The sequence below is a fragment of the Narcine bancroftii genome, chromosome 10 (assembly GCF_036971445.1).
Source record: "Narcine bancroftii isolate sNarBan1 chromosome 10, sNarBan1.hap1, whole genome shotgun sequence".
Classification (NCBI taxonomy): Eukaryota; Metazoa; Chordata; class Chondrichthyes; order Torpediniformes; family Narcinidae; genus Narcine; species Narcine bancroftii.
In genome coordinates this window covers 3,266,817-3,282,994 of record NC_091478.1, presented here as the reverse complement: position 1 = coordinate 3,282,994, position 16,178 = coordinate 3,266,817, and the positions used below count along the sequence as shown (strand labels likewise).

General features: G+C 43.0%; 1 protein-coding gene across 3 annotated transcripts in view; it reads left to right on the top strand.

Annotated features, from left to right (window-relative positions):
• The first annotated feature begins 13,716 nt into the window (after window positions 1–13,716).
• The window catches only part of LOC138744080 (inositol polyphosphate-5-phosphatase A), a 445,284-nt gene continuing 442,822 nt past the window's right edge, over window positions 13,717–16,178 (top strand). Inside the window, exon 1 of one of the 3 annotated variants that reach the window (XM_069899597.1) lies at window positions 13,717–13,747. Coding sequence is in view for 2 of the 3 variants with exons in the window: in XM_069899592.1 (XP_069755693.1) it covers window positions 15,911–15,976 (66 nt within the window). In the remaining variant the exon portion in view is untranslated. Of the gene's footprint in view, window positions 13,748–15,593; window positions 15,977–16,178 lie in introns of those variants that run through there. The other 2 variants (XM_069899592.1, XM_069899593.1) reach the window with 2 other exon arrangements.

Sequence of the window (16,178 nt, the reverse complement as noted above, 5' to 3'; positions counted from 1 at the left end):
AGAATAAACTCCAGAAAGTTGTTAACTTGGCCTGCGACATCACAGGCACCAGACCTCACTTCATCGCAGACATCTACGTCTACATGAGGCATGTCTTAAAAAAGCAGCCTCCATCCTCAAAGACCCCCACCACCCAGGCCTTGCCCTCTTCACTCTATTACCATTGGGGAAAAGGTACAGGAGCCGAAAGACGAGTACCCAGCGACACAAGGACAGATTCTTCCCCGCTGCCATCAGATTCCTGAATAATCATTGAACCAAAGACATGGCCTGACTTTTTGTTCACTATTATTTCTATTTTTTATAATAATGTTGTAAAATGGTTATAATATGAATGTTTTCTCTAAGATGCTGCCGCAAAACACTGAATTTCATGACCTGTTCATGACCATAAATCCTTATTCTGATTCTGATAATAAAAGGAATATTGCCAAAGTCAGACTTATTTGTGACTCAGAGGGGATCTTGGAAGCCCTGATCTTTTCATAGATCTTTTGCTCATGCCCTTCTAAAGAATCAGGTTTCAAGATCCTATTGAATAAGTTTGGATAAATTGTTGCAGTACTTCTTGGAGATGGTCCAGCTTGAAAAATAAAGCCTGGGTTTACCTAGATAAGCCGGGTCACCATTTTCATGGTTTTTATCATATATCAGGCATATAAGTCGACCCCCCAAAAAAATTGCATTGACTGAACTGTTGGGCGTTGCCGGAAGGTGGTTATTATCATGAAACCCCCAGCAAAATTAAGAAACTATGAAGTAAGTTTTAAGTTAAAAGTAATAGAAGTGGCCAAGAAATCTAACAACTGTGGTGCTCCAAGAAAAATTGAGATACACCTGTTTAAGAGAAGTTGGTAAGAGATTGGAGAAAAAATGAAGATGCTTTAATAAAAAAAAGAAACAATATTCGATGAGAATACTCTTTCACTGGCCAGAGTTGGAAAGTCACGTTGCAGAATAGGCACGTGAAGAGAGGCAAGTTTGCTACATAGTCATCCGAAATAAAATCAGAGCATATGCACTGAAGTGGGCAAAGTCACACCCAGAATACAGCAGAGATTTTAAAGGTACAGTCGGCTGGTACAACCATGTCATGAACAGGAAAAATCTGGAATTACAACAAAGACTAAAGTAGATTAGCACTAAATAATAGTTTAATTGCTGTTATACCAAGTGGTTTGACTTCTATATTCCAACCACTGGATATTTGCTTGAACAAGCCATTTAAATGGAATGAATGACGAGCGCAGAAAAGTCCTTTACAAAAGGCGGGGAAATCCGTGCTGCATTACTTGATGTGCTGTGTGACTTTGTGATCAAAGCATGGGATAAAGTGAAAGTAGAGACTGGAATAAAATCTTTCAAAAAGTGCTGAATCTCTCGTGCAATGGACGATATGGAAGATTATTTATTGTGGGACTCTGATGACGAAGTAGAAGCCGACTCCCCAGATTCAGACTGGGAGCCGTATGATGACAGTGTAAACAGTGAGATTCTGGATGTGCTTGTTGAGGTCTTTGACTCAGACAATGATAGAGTGATTTTGTAGGATTTTAAATGTTTTTTTCAATTAAAATATCTTTCTAATATGATGGTAGCTTTGAAATTTGTTGTAGGTTGGAATCTATGTCAAATGTTTTTTTTTTTGTGTAGTATTTAAGATCTAATATTTGTATGTGATGTTTAAGTAGACCCCTGAGTTTTGAGTGCTTTTTGAGGGTTTCAAGACTTGACTTATATGTTGACATATATGGTAATTTTTCAGAAGATGGAGTAGGTTCCCATCAAATGGGTGTGTCTGTTGTAAATATTGTGAATCTGAATCCATTTAGGAAAGTGGAGGGAAGTGCCTCACACTTGACTTTTTCCTTGTAGATGATGACAAAGCCTTGAGGAGTCAGGAATGTGTTGCTCTGAAGACTATCCCAATCTATCCTCCTCTTAATACCATGGCATTTTTGTAGTTTATCTAGTCAATTTTTGGGGTAATGGTCATTTCTGGGATTTTGGTGGACGGGAGAGGTGGTGTTGATGATGTGATTGGATGTAAAGGTGTGGAGGGTTAGGTACAGGATAATGCTGCTTGCCTGAATTTTGTTCCAATCTTGTTGCAAGCCAGTATGAAATGCTTCACCTTCTGATGAGCTGTGAATAGAACTGTGCAATCAGGCGTTTCATTTCAACATTAAAGTTTAAGTAAAGGTCATTTATAAAGCAGCTGAAGATGGTAGGTACCAAGACGTTGATCAGATCAACTCCTACAATGACATTCTGAGAGAGCCACTAAAATTATTCTTCATTTCAGGTAAAAATTCCAATTAATGGTGTGTTTTCCCTGAAGCCCATGGACACAAAGGTTCTTGCAATCTTAATGTCAATGGTAACCACTCTCATCTTGCCACTAGAATTTAGCATCATTGCTTATGATTGAACACACGATTTAATGAAATTTGGAATCAGATGATCCTGATGTAACCCATGCATGCATCGGTAAATAGGCTATTGTGAGTAAGTATATGTCAAAATCACTGCTAATTACACTATCCATGACAAGAATAGATGGTGGGATACCAAGTCAAGTTTATTGTCAACTGAATGCACAAGTACAACCCGATGAAACAACGTTCTCCAGTCCTCAGTGTAAAACATGCAGACACAGAACCTGACATTACGCACGTACAGACAAGCATTACATATGCAGGACAAAAATTCATAGATAGAAATAAATATTGCTTCATAAGTATGAGAGTCTTGGGTGGTCAGTGTGAGCAGTTCCTTAGATCATTCAGCATTCTCACTGCCCATGGGAAGAACCTGTATCTCAGTCTGATCATGCTGGCTCTGATACTCCTGTATCTATTTCCTTACAGGAACATCTTAAAGATGCTGTGTGTAGGGTGGAAGGGCCCCTCAAAGATTTTGTGCATCCTCTTCAGACAACAATCCCAGTAGATCATGTCGAGGGGGTGGGGAGGGGGGGTGGTGGAGGGAGACACTATTGATCCTCTCTGCCACCCATGGCCCTTTTCCAATCTACTTCTCTGCCGCAACCGTACCACACTGTGATGCAGGTGGCCATTGATTCCACTGTTGATGGTCCTGCAGATATAATTAGCTGATTGGATTTATCCTGCTTTTTGTGGACAAGGTAAACCTCTATTGTTGTTAGGGTAGGGTTAGGGTTCAGCTGGAGGTGCAGCTAGTTGTCAACTTTAATTCTTCAATACAACAGATGGAATATCTGGACTCTTACCCTAACCCCAATGACCCAGTCGTTTCTTGAAAGTACAAAAACTGAGTTGAATTATCTGTTGGAGTAATGGACACCCAGGAAAACCCTAAGGTGCACTTGGAGCTGAAAGTTATTGCAGCTTCTCACCCAAGATCTGGACTTTGCCATTTATCAGGATGAGACTATCTGAGGAACCTTCTACCTCTGTTAGCTGTTTAACTACCATACACTTTCAAAGCTGGATGTGGCAGAACTGCAGAACTTTGATCTTGCATGCTGCTTTTGAGATCATTTAGCTCCATCTATGGTTGTTGACAGTCTGTCTGTCTAAAATCTCTATTCTACATCTGAATTCTAAATTCTGTTTGGTTTCTGGGCTGTAGCTACACAATTAGCTACACAAATGTGCTACATTTAACATTTGCTCAAATGTTATCACCTTGATCAGAAAGAAGGCCCTAAAATGGATTACTGCACAATTTTAATTGTCAGCAAGATCAACATTTGGATTTCTGGTTAACATGAGTTGCCAGAATTTCTCCTGTAGTAAATGAAGAGGACGAGCCTTTGTCATTTCAGCCAAATGTAATAAGCTGTAATCTGGTTCATTTAATTCCACTGCTGAAAGAATGAGAACATAAATGCACACACAGCAGGCAATGCCATTTTTCTACCCTTTCAACACTCGGCTGAGTCACGTTCCACTTTTGGGCAACGTTTCCTTTATCTCAAGAATGGATCTATCTTTTCTGACAATTTACTGTCATCGTTTTCACCACGGGGTATCTGTAATGGTATTCTTGGATGAATTTTCTCATTCAATCACCTGTCATTTTCAATCATCCATTTCAATGCTAATAGCTCTAAGTGCTTGGCAACCATCTTCAGTCATTTCTTGGGAGACGGCAAAGGTGAGCAATGGCAAAATATAAAGGAAGGAAGCAGTGACCACTGATATTTGAATGATCTAAACCTCTGTGCAAAATGTTGTTCTAAAGCAATTTAACGGCCCCAATGTTTTACAGTAGAAAACAACAAAATAACTAATAGATATATTTAAAATGCATTATGTGAGACACAAAGTCTAATTGTACATTACAAATGATATATTTTTCTCACTGAGATTATGCCATATCACTTTGTTACTCTTCCGTTCTGAGTATTTTCATCTCTTGAGGAGATCCAGTGGTTGATAGTCCAAAGTTTTATCGTTACTGTTGAAATGAAGAGTTATTTGTTCAAGAACTTAAAATGTACTATTTCAGGAAACCTGCAGCAATGAGCGCTCTCAGATAAATTTATTAAGATAAGGTTTACAACTGGTTGTAATGTTCTGCGTTAGTCAGAGCCGGCCACAACATATGAACTATTCTGAAATAATGAAACTCTTTGTAAGGTGTATAAGTCCAAGAAATAGGACGACACAGAGTTCCACGACTAGAATAAGTGCTATCATTGATATTATCTGACAGGATCAGTCAGATTTTACTTTTAGTTAAGCTTGTGTTCATTTTGAATTTTTTACTCATGTTTTGCAAAATTGGGTATTTTTTCCAATTAATAAGAATCAAGAATTTCAATGATATACAAACAACATCAAGATCAACAATTCTGGAGAAACAGAAGCTGATTTTTCACCAGTGTTTGATCTCATATTTGATTTTATCTCCTGTTTTCTTCTGATGTGAATTCATTCAGCCCGTTGAGTCCATGTGGGCTCCTGGAACATTCACTGATTTCTATTCCTCAATTTATTTCCCTGTAACCATGTTACCTCTCACACCCCCTTCAATGTCTTCCTGATTGTCTTGTCCTTCACTTACACTAGGGGTAATTTACAGTTGCCAATTAACTTACCTCCAGGTCACTGGGAGAAAACCTGAGAACTCAGGAAAGCGAACATGAACTCAGGGCAAACCTCACAAAAGGTGGCATCTGGAGTCAGGATTGAACCTGGCTCATTCAAATTGTTCCACCATACAACTATTTGCTGCACCACTCTGTGATTCCATGAAAATGGGTTAAAGTTTCAACTCAATATTTGGGACGTTTTTCCTGACATAAATGGCCCAAGCAAATCATCACCTTAAAATTGCAGTGCCTCGACCAAGTACCCAGTTGGTTCTTAACACCTTGGAAAATGACTTAAAAGCTACTTCCAACCTTACACATACATTAAAGAAGTGGAGTTTAGCATAGCACAGATTTAACCACCTGAGCACTAAAACCTTCAGATTTTAGGTGAAGAATGATTTTAATTCTCTTTTTAAGTTTTTCTTCCTCCAGGGCTGGACAGATAAAATCAGATGGATGATGCTCCATCACTGACCTTCGATGACAAAACACAAACATTTTTCTGAAGCACTGATCAAGTTGTTCAGTTAAAAGAATGAATCTCCAGCAGAAACTTTGTTTATAGTTTCTGGTATTTAACCAAAACAGTTAAAATACTTGGTAAAATCAATCCAACGAGGCATTGCAAGTGAGGAGATAACTTTCTGTACATGTTGAGCACAAAATTATGTCTTTGTAATGAATAATGAAATCCACTTTGTCCTTTATCCAGTCAATAAACTTTCATTAGTCTAACAACTATTCATTTATTATTGAGAGCAGTAAATTTTAACTGTTTCATCATGTAGCCTGCAGGATTTGCCTGAAGTCATACCATATTTGTTCAGTGTGCAGAAGTTTTACAACCTATGTTTTCAATGTTAGACAATATACACTTGGATATTTTCAATATTTGCCATTATAGTACTCCACTAATTTTTGTTCTGCATAAAGAGGACAAACACATGCAGCTCTATCCAAGGCATTTCATCAAGGGTAAATTTTTTTTTAACCTATCATGCTTTCATACTTTTAAAATCATTTTTTAAAACTCAAGCAAATATCTGCTTTACAGCTGGTTCGTTTGTGAGAGACAAGGTTCTTGCTCCAGGAACCTATTTCTTTTTGCAATTTAATTTATTAAGAGGTAATAAAAATAGGAAATATTGGAAACACTTGGCTGGTCAGACAGCTTCTGTGGAAAGAGAAACCTCTAAAGATTTGGGAGGAAGATTTTTCATCACTTGATACAAAGGAATCTCCAAATGCACCATTCCCCACTCAAATTCACAATTTCTTGTGCTTCATTTTCATTTTTGGGAATGTTGTCCCGCTACTTCAGATAGGGTTATTTTTATGTACAAAGTTCTTCCAAGAAGCTTTGAAATCTGAGAAAAATTGTTTTTTCAGAATCCATGGAAATGGCAATTAAGGAGTATTTAGACTGATGTAGGCTTTTCCTCAATTAATCCTTTAATTAAATTTGATTTCATTTCATGTAATTCCAAACCATATTTTTGCTGCCATCATGCCACTAACAAGCACATCTCACAAACAAATGGAACTGATTGCTGAACTAATATCTGCAAGTATTTCAATTCATAACATCACATGAAAACAAAAATTCAAGCCCAAAGTACTGGGTGCGTTTCTTCAGCTGATGCAAAATCGCACTAAATGGAACAATGTCCATTGATGAGGACATAGACATGATTCCTTAAACAAGTGGCTAAGGACTGTAATATAAATTTGTTAAAGGCAAAAGATCAATGTAAAAAATTACTGCTGGATTTTCCCCCCTCTCTCTCTCTCTCTCTCTCTCTCTCTCTCTCTCTCTCTCTCCCCCTCTCTCCCCCCCTCCTGTCTCTTGCCTCAACTTAGTATATTTTCTGTTCATACCCCCACTTAATGCCTTTGTTGCCTCCAGATTAATTTATCGTAAAGCAGTTGGGCTCTTTTCCATTTTTTTTACACTCCATAAAGTAAAAGCCAACTGAAACTCATGCCCCAACACCCATTACACCAATACTTCCATTCAAACAGTAGTTCAATTTTAAAATTATCAAAACAATTCAAATTCTTCTTTGGCTGCCCAGTGGCTCATCACCAATATCCTTCTCACCCCTCTGCACTTACTCTGTAATCTCCAAAAACACTTTTCAAATACAGTACCTATACTCTTCCTGTTACTACAGCCAACTCCCTGGGACAGGCTTTTTCTTCCAATTCAAAAATGATATTTAAATATTTCCTTTTTATCTGTGTGCTTACTTAGAACTTGATGCAAATAACATCTGATACAGCCATATCAATTTTCATTAGTTTCCTTAATGAATTACCTAATTGCATGTTTCATTTTAGCAGTTTGTACATCAGCAAGAGCTTGTTGCCTTATTATAAAGACTACTGCTCCACTCAAGATCAAGGTGTGGTATTTCCTGTGGTGATGACATAAATTATATAGAAGTGCTTGGGAGCTACCCTTGCTAATCAATTACATTAACATATCCCTGTCCTTTATGGACTTGTGCCACATTTGACAGCTGTTATTTAAAGGTGCTTGAGTTAAATTAACCGGGTGTTGTAAGAACAGGAGAATGCAGCCAATGGCTGCATCCCCTTAAAAGGTAAGTTCCCAATCTCTTCAGTCCCTTTTCCACTGGCATCCCAGTTAATTGGCTGTGAGAGTGTCCCAGGATGGGAAGCCCTTTGTGCCGTTGCCACTGGGCCACCCTTAACTGGGACATTCATGGCTTTTCCATTGAACACATTCATCCCCGGGGATTGGAGTGTTCTACCTTCAACTGGAAACAGGTGTCTTTCTGCTGTCCCTTTTCCACTAGTTTTATCAGCATGCCGGGGTCAGTAAATGCCAGGTTATATGAGTAGGGATTGAAGAGGTTAATCCCTGGCATGAAATGACTGGACCCTGTCTGAGTAAATTCCCAGTTAATTCCTGGGACAGGATGCCAGTGGAAAAGGGGCTATAGAGACCGCTCAAAGAAAAAAAACAAGAAATACATGTGCATTGAGATAGCCAATTTTAATGTATTTCACAAAACCAATTCCCCAAGTTTTTGTTGGTTACCAAGGAATTGATAGTATACCAAATCAAATTGAATTTTCAGGATCATAGCAAGTGGAGCAGGGAGAACATCAGGTTTGGGTGAGCGATGAGGCTGTGGGAGAGAGGCAGAAGTGTACAGATCACCCTTTATCTTTGGAAATTGGGCAAATTATCTTAGAAATTATTAGCTATAAATATTCTTGGTTCTCTAAGCTCCAGAGATTAATATCAGGAGATCAAATGAATTGTTCTTAAAAGGGATCTCTGAAAGCCTTGCCAAGTAACCAATGTAATTTAAAACTTTACCTTCATGTAACCAGGAGATAGAGAACTCCTTTCCACCCGGTTACTTCCTCATTGGCATATCAAATGGGCTAATTGATTCGTACCAACCAGAAGATGCCTTGATCCTCTTAAACATTGTCCTCAACCCTGTCCCATCCACTCCCACTTCAAATGCAAGGTCAGAATTACCCTCAAGAGGCTTCAAATTAAAACCAAGAAAAGAAAATAGATCAGTAGATTCAATTGTGAATTGGGAAAAGACCCAAAGAGGTGAAGAAAATTCAAACCAATAATGAAAGAACAGGTCAGTGGAATTACATGGATTCCTATTTTGAAGGCTTGATACAAGTGTGAGGGGCCAGTTGCATTGTGCAACACAGTTGTTGTCATCTTCAATGTGGGATTAAGAAGTTGAGATGAGACACGTGCAAGTACTGGACATCTGAAATGAAATAGAAAATTATGGGAAATATCAAGAAGTCCCAGATAGCTTCTGGGGAAAAAATAAACAGATTTTACTTTGGGGAGAGAAAAAGTTAATGCTTCAGGTCATAACTTCCATCAAAACCTCTGATGGATTCAGTCTCTTCACTGGTGCTCTACTGAACACAACCACACAGAGTACCAGGTGGTATCAGAGCAAATAATCAAATATTTGATGAAAGAGGATTGTCTTAAAAGAATGGTAGAGAGGTAGGAAGATAATGAAAGTGAGTTTCCCCAATGCTGAAGAGATTAAATATGCTGATAACAATGAAGATGGAATCCAAGAATTACAGAGGATTTTAAGGTTAGACAGAACTACAAAATGTATTGAGATACAGAAGAATGGAGGGATTTTGAAAAGACGCTTGAACATATTTAAATCAAGAAGTTGCTTTACTGCAATTATTCCCAAAGTGAGCGGGTCCACCCCCCTGGGAGCATTGAAAAGATCCAAGGGGGTGGTGAGGGAAAAGGGGGAAGACCGATTGTTTGTTTGTGTCTTGATGATGTGGTCTGGACAGGACACGTGCCGCACACCCACCAGATCACACATCAGATGTCATGGGGACTGGTGGTCATTGCATTTTCACGTCTGAAAGGGCCAAGGCTCTAGGTTTGTAAGCATTGCAAGTTATCGTCAGCCGGGGTTGGTGACTAGATGGAACGAGACTGCTTGGGATGTCAACTGGTTGGCGTAGTGACCACCTGGGATGGTGACTGCACTGGACAGTGACCACTTGGGATGGTGACTGCTTGGGACAGTGACTGCTCAGGATGGTGACCGCCTGGGACGCTGACCACCCGAGACAGTGACCGCCTGGGATGATGACTGACTGCTCAGGGTGGGGACTTACCTGGATGGTGATCAACTACTCAGGATGGGTGACTGGCCGGGATGGGACTGTCTGGGATGGGGACCACTCAGGATGGCAACTGACTGCCCAGGAGATTGACTGACCACCCAGGAAAGGACTGCTGGGACGGTAACCGACTGCTCAGGATAGGGACTGGCTGCATTATCTCAAAACCTGCGCTGTTCAAAACAGTGCTATACAAGGTATACCTGTATTTATGTCTAACTATAATTTCAAATGTTAAGTAGTCCTTAAGTATTTGATTTTTTTTAGTTTCACATTCGTACTCATATTTTGGTGTCATGAACTTTTCCAAGTCATTGCTATTATATGTCCTTTTTCTGTTGCATTTTGTTGTGATTGGCATGACTTTTATAAAGAATTTATATTTTTTGGAGCAGAAAATGTGGCTGCAGCTCAGCAAACCAAACTGAAATGGAGGCAACATGGTATGGAAACAAGATAACGCAGTTACAGGTGAGATGCAAATTTACCTTTTCATATTGCTGAATAAATTGGTTTTCTATAAATTTTATTTGTGAAATACATTCACTTGTTTATAGCGTTAGATAAGTTGTTGTTTTAAATTTGGGAACTAAGCACTGGGGATTGATCTGAGAATGGGGTGTGAATTAAATACTCAATCAGAGATTTGTTGAAGGATGTACTGTAAATATTACTGAATATTTGTTTTTTTTCTGAATTGCATGGTCGTTTACATTTCTCTCATTTGTGTACTTATCTTTCTTCATGTGTACAGTCTACAGTTACTGATAAGTAGACATTCTGCCTGATGCAGGAGAAAAGGATCTCAGTGTTGTACGTGGTATCACATATATACAGAACTCTGACAATAAGTTTCAGTTTTGAATTTGGATTGTCTTCAAGCTTATAGAGGGTAGGCCCAAGAAGTCTGGCTAGGATTATACGGATATAGACCAAGTCAGAAGGTAATACGGACCTGGATGTCAATTTCACGATCCGGGCTGAGGGAAGTGTTGGAGTAATGAGAGTTTACGATCATACACATGTACAATGTGGAGATGCAGCAAAATTCTTCCATGCTGCAGCTAAACAGTGAAGTAAGACTATTTGCAATAGTATACATTAAATTAAAACAACATGCAAGACAGAAAAAGAGATGCTGAATATTTCTTTTCTTTGGCTTGGCTTCGCGGACGAAGATTTATGGAGGGGGTAAAAAGTCCACGTCAGCTGCAGGCTCGTTTGTGGCTGACCAGTCCGATGCGGGACAGGCAGACACGATTGCAGCGGTTGCAAGGGAAAATTGGTTGGTTGGGGTTGGGTGTTGGGTTTTTCCTCCTTTGCCTTTTGTCAGTGAGGTGGGCTCTGTGGTCTTCTTCAAAGGAGGCTGCGGCCCGCCAAACTGTGAGGCGCCAAGATGCACGGTTTGAGGCGTTATCAGCCCACTGGCGGTGGTCAATGTGGCAGGCACCAAGAGATTTCTTTAGGCAGTCCTTGTACCTTTTCTTTGGTGCACCTCTGTCTCGGTGGCCAGTGGAGAGCTCGCCATATAATACGATCTTGGGAAGGCGATGGTCCTCCATTCTGGAGACGTGACCCATCCAGCGCAGCTGGATCTTCAGCAGCGTGGACTCGATGCTGTCGACCTCTGCCATCTCGAGTACCTCGACGTTAGGGGTGTGAGCGCTCCAATGGATGTTGAGGATGGAGCGGAGACAACGCTGGTGGAAGCGTTCTAGGAGCCGTAGGTGGTGCCGGTAGAGGACCCATGATTCGGAGCCGAACAGGATTGTGGGTATGACAACGGCTCTGTATACGCTTATCTTTGTGAGGTTTTTCAGTTGGTTGTTTTTCCAGACTCTTTTGTGTAGTCTTCCAAAGGCGCTATTTGCCTTGGCGAGTCTGTTGTCTATCTCATTGTCGATCCTTGCATCTGATGAAATGGTGCAGCCGAGATAGGTAAACTGGTTGACCGTTTTGAGTTTTGTGTGCCCGATGGAATGTTGGGGGGCTGGTAGTCATGGTGGGGAGCTGGCTGATGGAGGACCTCAGTTTTCTTCAGGCTGACTTCCAGGCCAAACATTTTGGCAGTTTCCGCAAAGCAGGACGTCAAGCGCTTCAGCGAAGAGCTGGCTCTGAATGGGCAACTAAAGCGGCATCATCTGCAAAGAGTAGTTCACGGACAAGTTTCTCTTGTGTCTTGGTGTGAGCTTGCAGGCGCCTCAGATTGAAGAGACTGCCATCCGTGCGGTACCGGATGTAAACAGCGTCTTCATTGTTGGGGTCTTTCATGGCTTGGTTCAGCATCATGCTGAAGAAGATTGAAAAGAGGGTTGGTGCGAGAACACAGCCTTGCTTCACGCCATTGTTAATGGAGAAGGGTTCAGATATTCACAGTTGCCATGATACAAAAAAAATGTGGTGCTTTAATAGTCCAAACAGATTTTTTTTGGTCCCAGAGTAGTTTGAGGTTAGGTTTATTGTAATATGGGACGTTCGGGCCTGATAGCTATTGGACATAAACTGTCCTTGAATCCAGATATGCTGGATGTCAGGCTTCTGTTCCTTTTGTCTGAAGGTAGCAGCAAGAATCGGGTGATAGGGTTCTTTATGATGTTGGTTGTCTTCATGAGGCACTGCCTCACATGCAGGTAGATGCCTTTCATGGACTCAAGGCTGGAGTCTGTAATGACTTGACTAGATTTGCATGACACCTGGGTAGAAATTAGTTTGGCTTAATTTGAAGCATATATCAGGTTGGAATGTTCTGCCATGTTTTTCAATAAAAAATGAAGTCCAAAATGAAAACAGTTGCCTCCAATACACAAGCCAAGCAATAATAGCAAAGAGAGAAACAGTTATGTTTTCAGGCTGGGACACAGTAAAGATAAAATAGATTATAAGTTGCAAAAATGGAAAGAGAAGAAAACAGTAGCTGAGATCTATAATCGGGGAGAATCATTTGCATCAGTCACGGGTTAAGGATTCCCAAAACGGTCGGGATGCTGCACATTTCTTGAGAGCATCCTTGCAGCTTTTTTTCTCTCTGTTCTCCTGTGATCTCTTTTACAGATGAACTCGGAGAACAGTGCATGTTCCAAGAGGCTGTTGTTAGTCACGTGAGTGGTCTACCCATTGAAGGTGACTAAGTGTAATAGAAGCTTTGTAGAGAACACTGACGTTGATCTGCTTAGCTTCTGACTGGATTTGAAGAGTTTTGCAAAGGCTGAGTAATATGAAGGCAGGCAAATGAGATCTGATTGGTTGGCAGTCTTCACTCCATTGAGGACATCTACAAGAAATGGTGTATTAAGAAAGCAGCATCTATCCTCAAGCCAGACCATGTCCTTTTCACTCTCTGCTATCCTCAGGGAAAAGACACAGGAGCCTGAAGATGAGCTGGCACTACCTTACTTTAACTTTTTCTTTCTCTTGCACTATTTTATTTTGAGATGTGGTTGATAGAAACGCTTGGACTCCTGATGCTGCTGTAAAACAACAAATTTTGTGACATGTAAATGACAATAAATTCTGATTCTATGAATAAGTTGGGCCAAAGGGACTGTTTTCATGTGGATGATACCTCTCCAGGTGCCTGGTGTAGGTCGTCCATATCTCTAAAGTGCAAGGAATGCTTCACCCTTGCCTTGTAGCCCACAAATCTCTGCAGAGTTTGAGCTCTGGATCTCTGAGAATTTCGTCCTTTTGAAAGCTAAAGGAGGTTGTGGTGAATATCTTTATACTGTATCAGTGTTTGCATTAATTTTGATGTTTTTCTCAAAGATTCAAATGTGATCATATTTTCAAGGATCCTGTTGTCAAAATCAAGAAGACAATGCAAGTTGTGATTCGAATCAATAAAGCAAGGCTGTGGCGTCACATTTTTCTCTTGGCCATATAATGTGACATCCAACAAGCTTTCTCCTGGAGTGACCTGAATCTTCTGGGTGAATGTGAAATCTCCATCGCCTTCACTTCGTGGACAAGGGCAGTCCAATCTCAGTGGTGAGTCCACACACTTAGAGGCTTAGGCCTGTATTATCCCTGAATTTATAACAGGGTGGGTCATCCATGAAACATGTGCAAAATAAGGTTCTTTTACCCACCTGCCCATGCAATGAAATCACCCAAGATATTCTTGCGGTGGCACGATTAGTGTAGCAGTTAGTGCAACCTCTTGACAGCACCACCAATTGGGACCAGGCCATTGTTCAAATCCCGAGCTAAGGAGTTTGTATGTTCTTTCTCTGGAATTTCTCCAGGGGCTCTGGTTTCATCCCATCGTTTGAAATGTACTGAGCATTTAGGTGAATGGGGTGTAAATTGGGCGGCTCGGATACGTGGGGCGAATTCGCTGGTGACCGTGCTGTCTTTAAAGAGCCATTTCAATACTGACAACAGATTCAAACCAAAATGGGAAGTTATATTTTGGGGGGGGGGGGGGGGTTGTTCAGAAATGTGATACCGATTAGAAATGGAGCATTTGTTTGCACAAAGCAAAGATGTTTCAGGAAGAGAGGGGACATGACGGAGAGGCAGATTCGAAGATGGTGGGACAGTAACATTTCCCTCCATAGATTTTGACTGTTTTGAAGGTTGAGCAGCCCAGGGAAAGCTGGCCTGACTCTTGTGTAGTAGGTGGTGCAATAGAAGGGATGTCAAACACCTCATTGACCCAACCGTGGTTGAACCTGAATGTACAGGAGTGAAGGATGAAGACAATCACCTTGTCACCATCTGGTTGGCAACAGTCATGCAATAATGTAGTCGAACAGCAGATTCTTCATTTGGCCATTTTAATCTGTTGCAAAACATCCACATTCCTGACGTAATGTCCATGAATGAACGAAATGACGGCCCTAATGCAGTCGGGATAAGCTTTCAGATTTGACCCGTGGAGATGAAATCCATGGGGAGGGAGGGAGGGATCATTGGAACCCGCCCTCATTGCTTGATGCAGAACTAGGTTCCCGGGGTTGGGACGGGATCCCCCGGGACGGGGATGGGATGGGATCCCCCGGGACGGGGATGGGATGGGATCCCCCGGGATGGGGACGGGGATGGGAGGGAGGAGATGGGATCCCCCGAGATGGGGACGGGAATGGGAGGGACGGGATCCCCCGGGATAGGGACGGGGATGGGAGGGAGGAGATTGGATCCCCCGAGATGGGGACGGGAATGGGGGGGACGGGAATGGGAGGGACGGGATCCCCCGGGATGGGAATGGGAGGGAGGGACGGGATCCCCCGGGATGGGAATGGGAGGGAGGGAGGGACGGGATCCCCCGGGATGGGGACGGGGATGGGAGGGAGGAGATGGGATTCCCCGGGATGGGGACGGGAGGGAGGGACGGGAATGGAAGGGAGGAGATGGGATCCCCCGAGATGGGGACGGGAGGGAGGGACGGGATCCCCCGGGATGGGGACGGGGATGGGAGGGAGGAGATGGGATCCCCCAAGATGGGGACGGGAATGGGAGGGACGGGATCCCCCGGGATGGGGACGGGGATGGAAGGGAGGAGATGGGATCCCCCGGGATGGGGACGGAAGGGAGGGACGGGATCCCCCAGCCCGTCGCCAGCAGCGAGAAACTTTTCGAGTTGAGGCTGCAGTGTTTAACATCTAAATAAGGGGCAGAAATGAACCCCTTATTTCGAGGCCACTCTCCAGATCTTTGGTTTGACCTTCCTTCACCGACTTGCCTCGCTGTGACATCATCGCCGCCCAGCTCGCGCTCTTTCAGCGGGACATCTCGCCAGTGGGGCCCACGGCGGCCCGAGCCGTTGCCCTTTTAAGAGCGAGATCGTTTTCCTCTGACGTCAGGACCGTTTAAAAAAATCCATGCCTCACGAGTCAATTTCACGCAATGTTTCCTGGGCTCCGGAGTGTCCGAGAAAAGGAGCTGAGGCCGAGCGCGGAGGGAGCGTGAGATGCTCGGGGGGGCGGCCGGGGAAGGCGGCTGCTGAGGGGCCGAGGGGCCGGCGGAAAGTTTCCTGTTGCGGGCGAGAAGCTGATGATGAGCGAGCCCGAGCACTGAAGCGGAGCCGGAGCGACGGACGCGGAGCGGGGGAGACCCTGCGCATGAATGAAGCCGCAGTGACCGTGAGCGCGGGATCCGGAGCGAGCGGGGAGCAGCCGGTCAGAGCCCCTTCTCCGCACGGGAACGAGGATGGCGGTGAAACCGGGGACCGGGGTCCTGCTCATTACAGCGAACGTCGGCTCCCTGTTTGAGGACGTAAGTCGGTCTCTGGTTTGGAACCGTGTGGGCTGATATTTGGGGGGGGGGGGGGGGGCGTCGGACGGACAGACAGACACACACCGTGTTGGAGCAGGCCCGGGGGTCCCCTCCTCCTCCTCCCCCCCCCCTCCTCCCCCCCCACTCCTCCTCCTCCTCCCCCCCCCTCCTCCTCCTCCTCTGCCCACGAACGGCCAGGCGG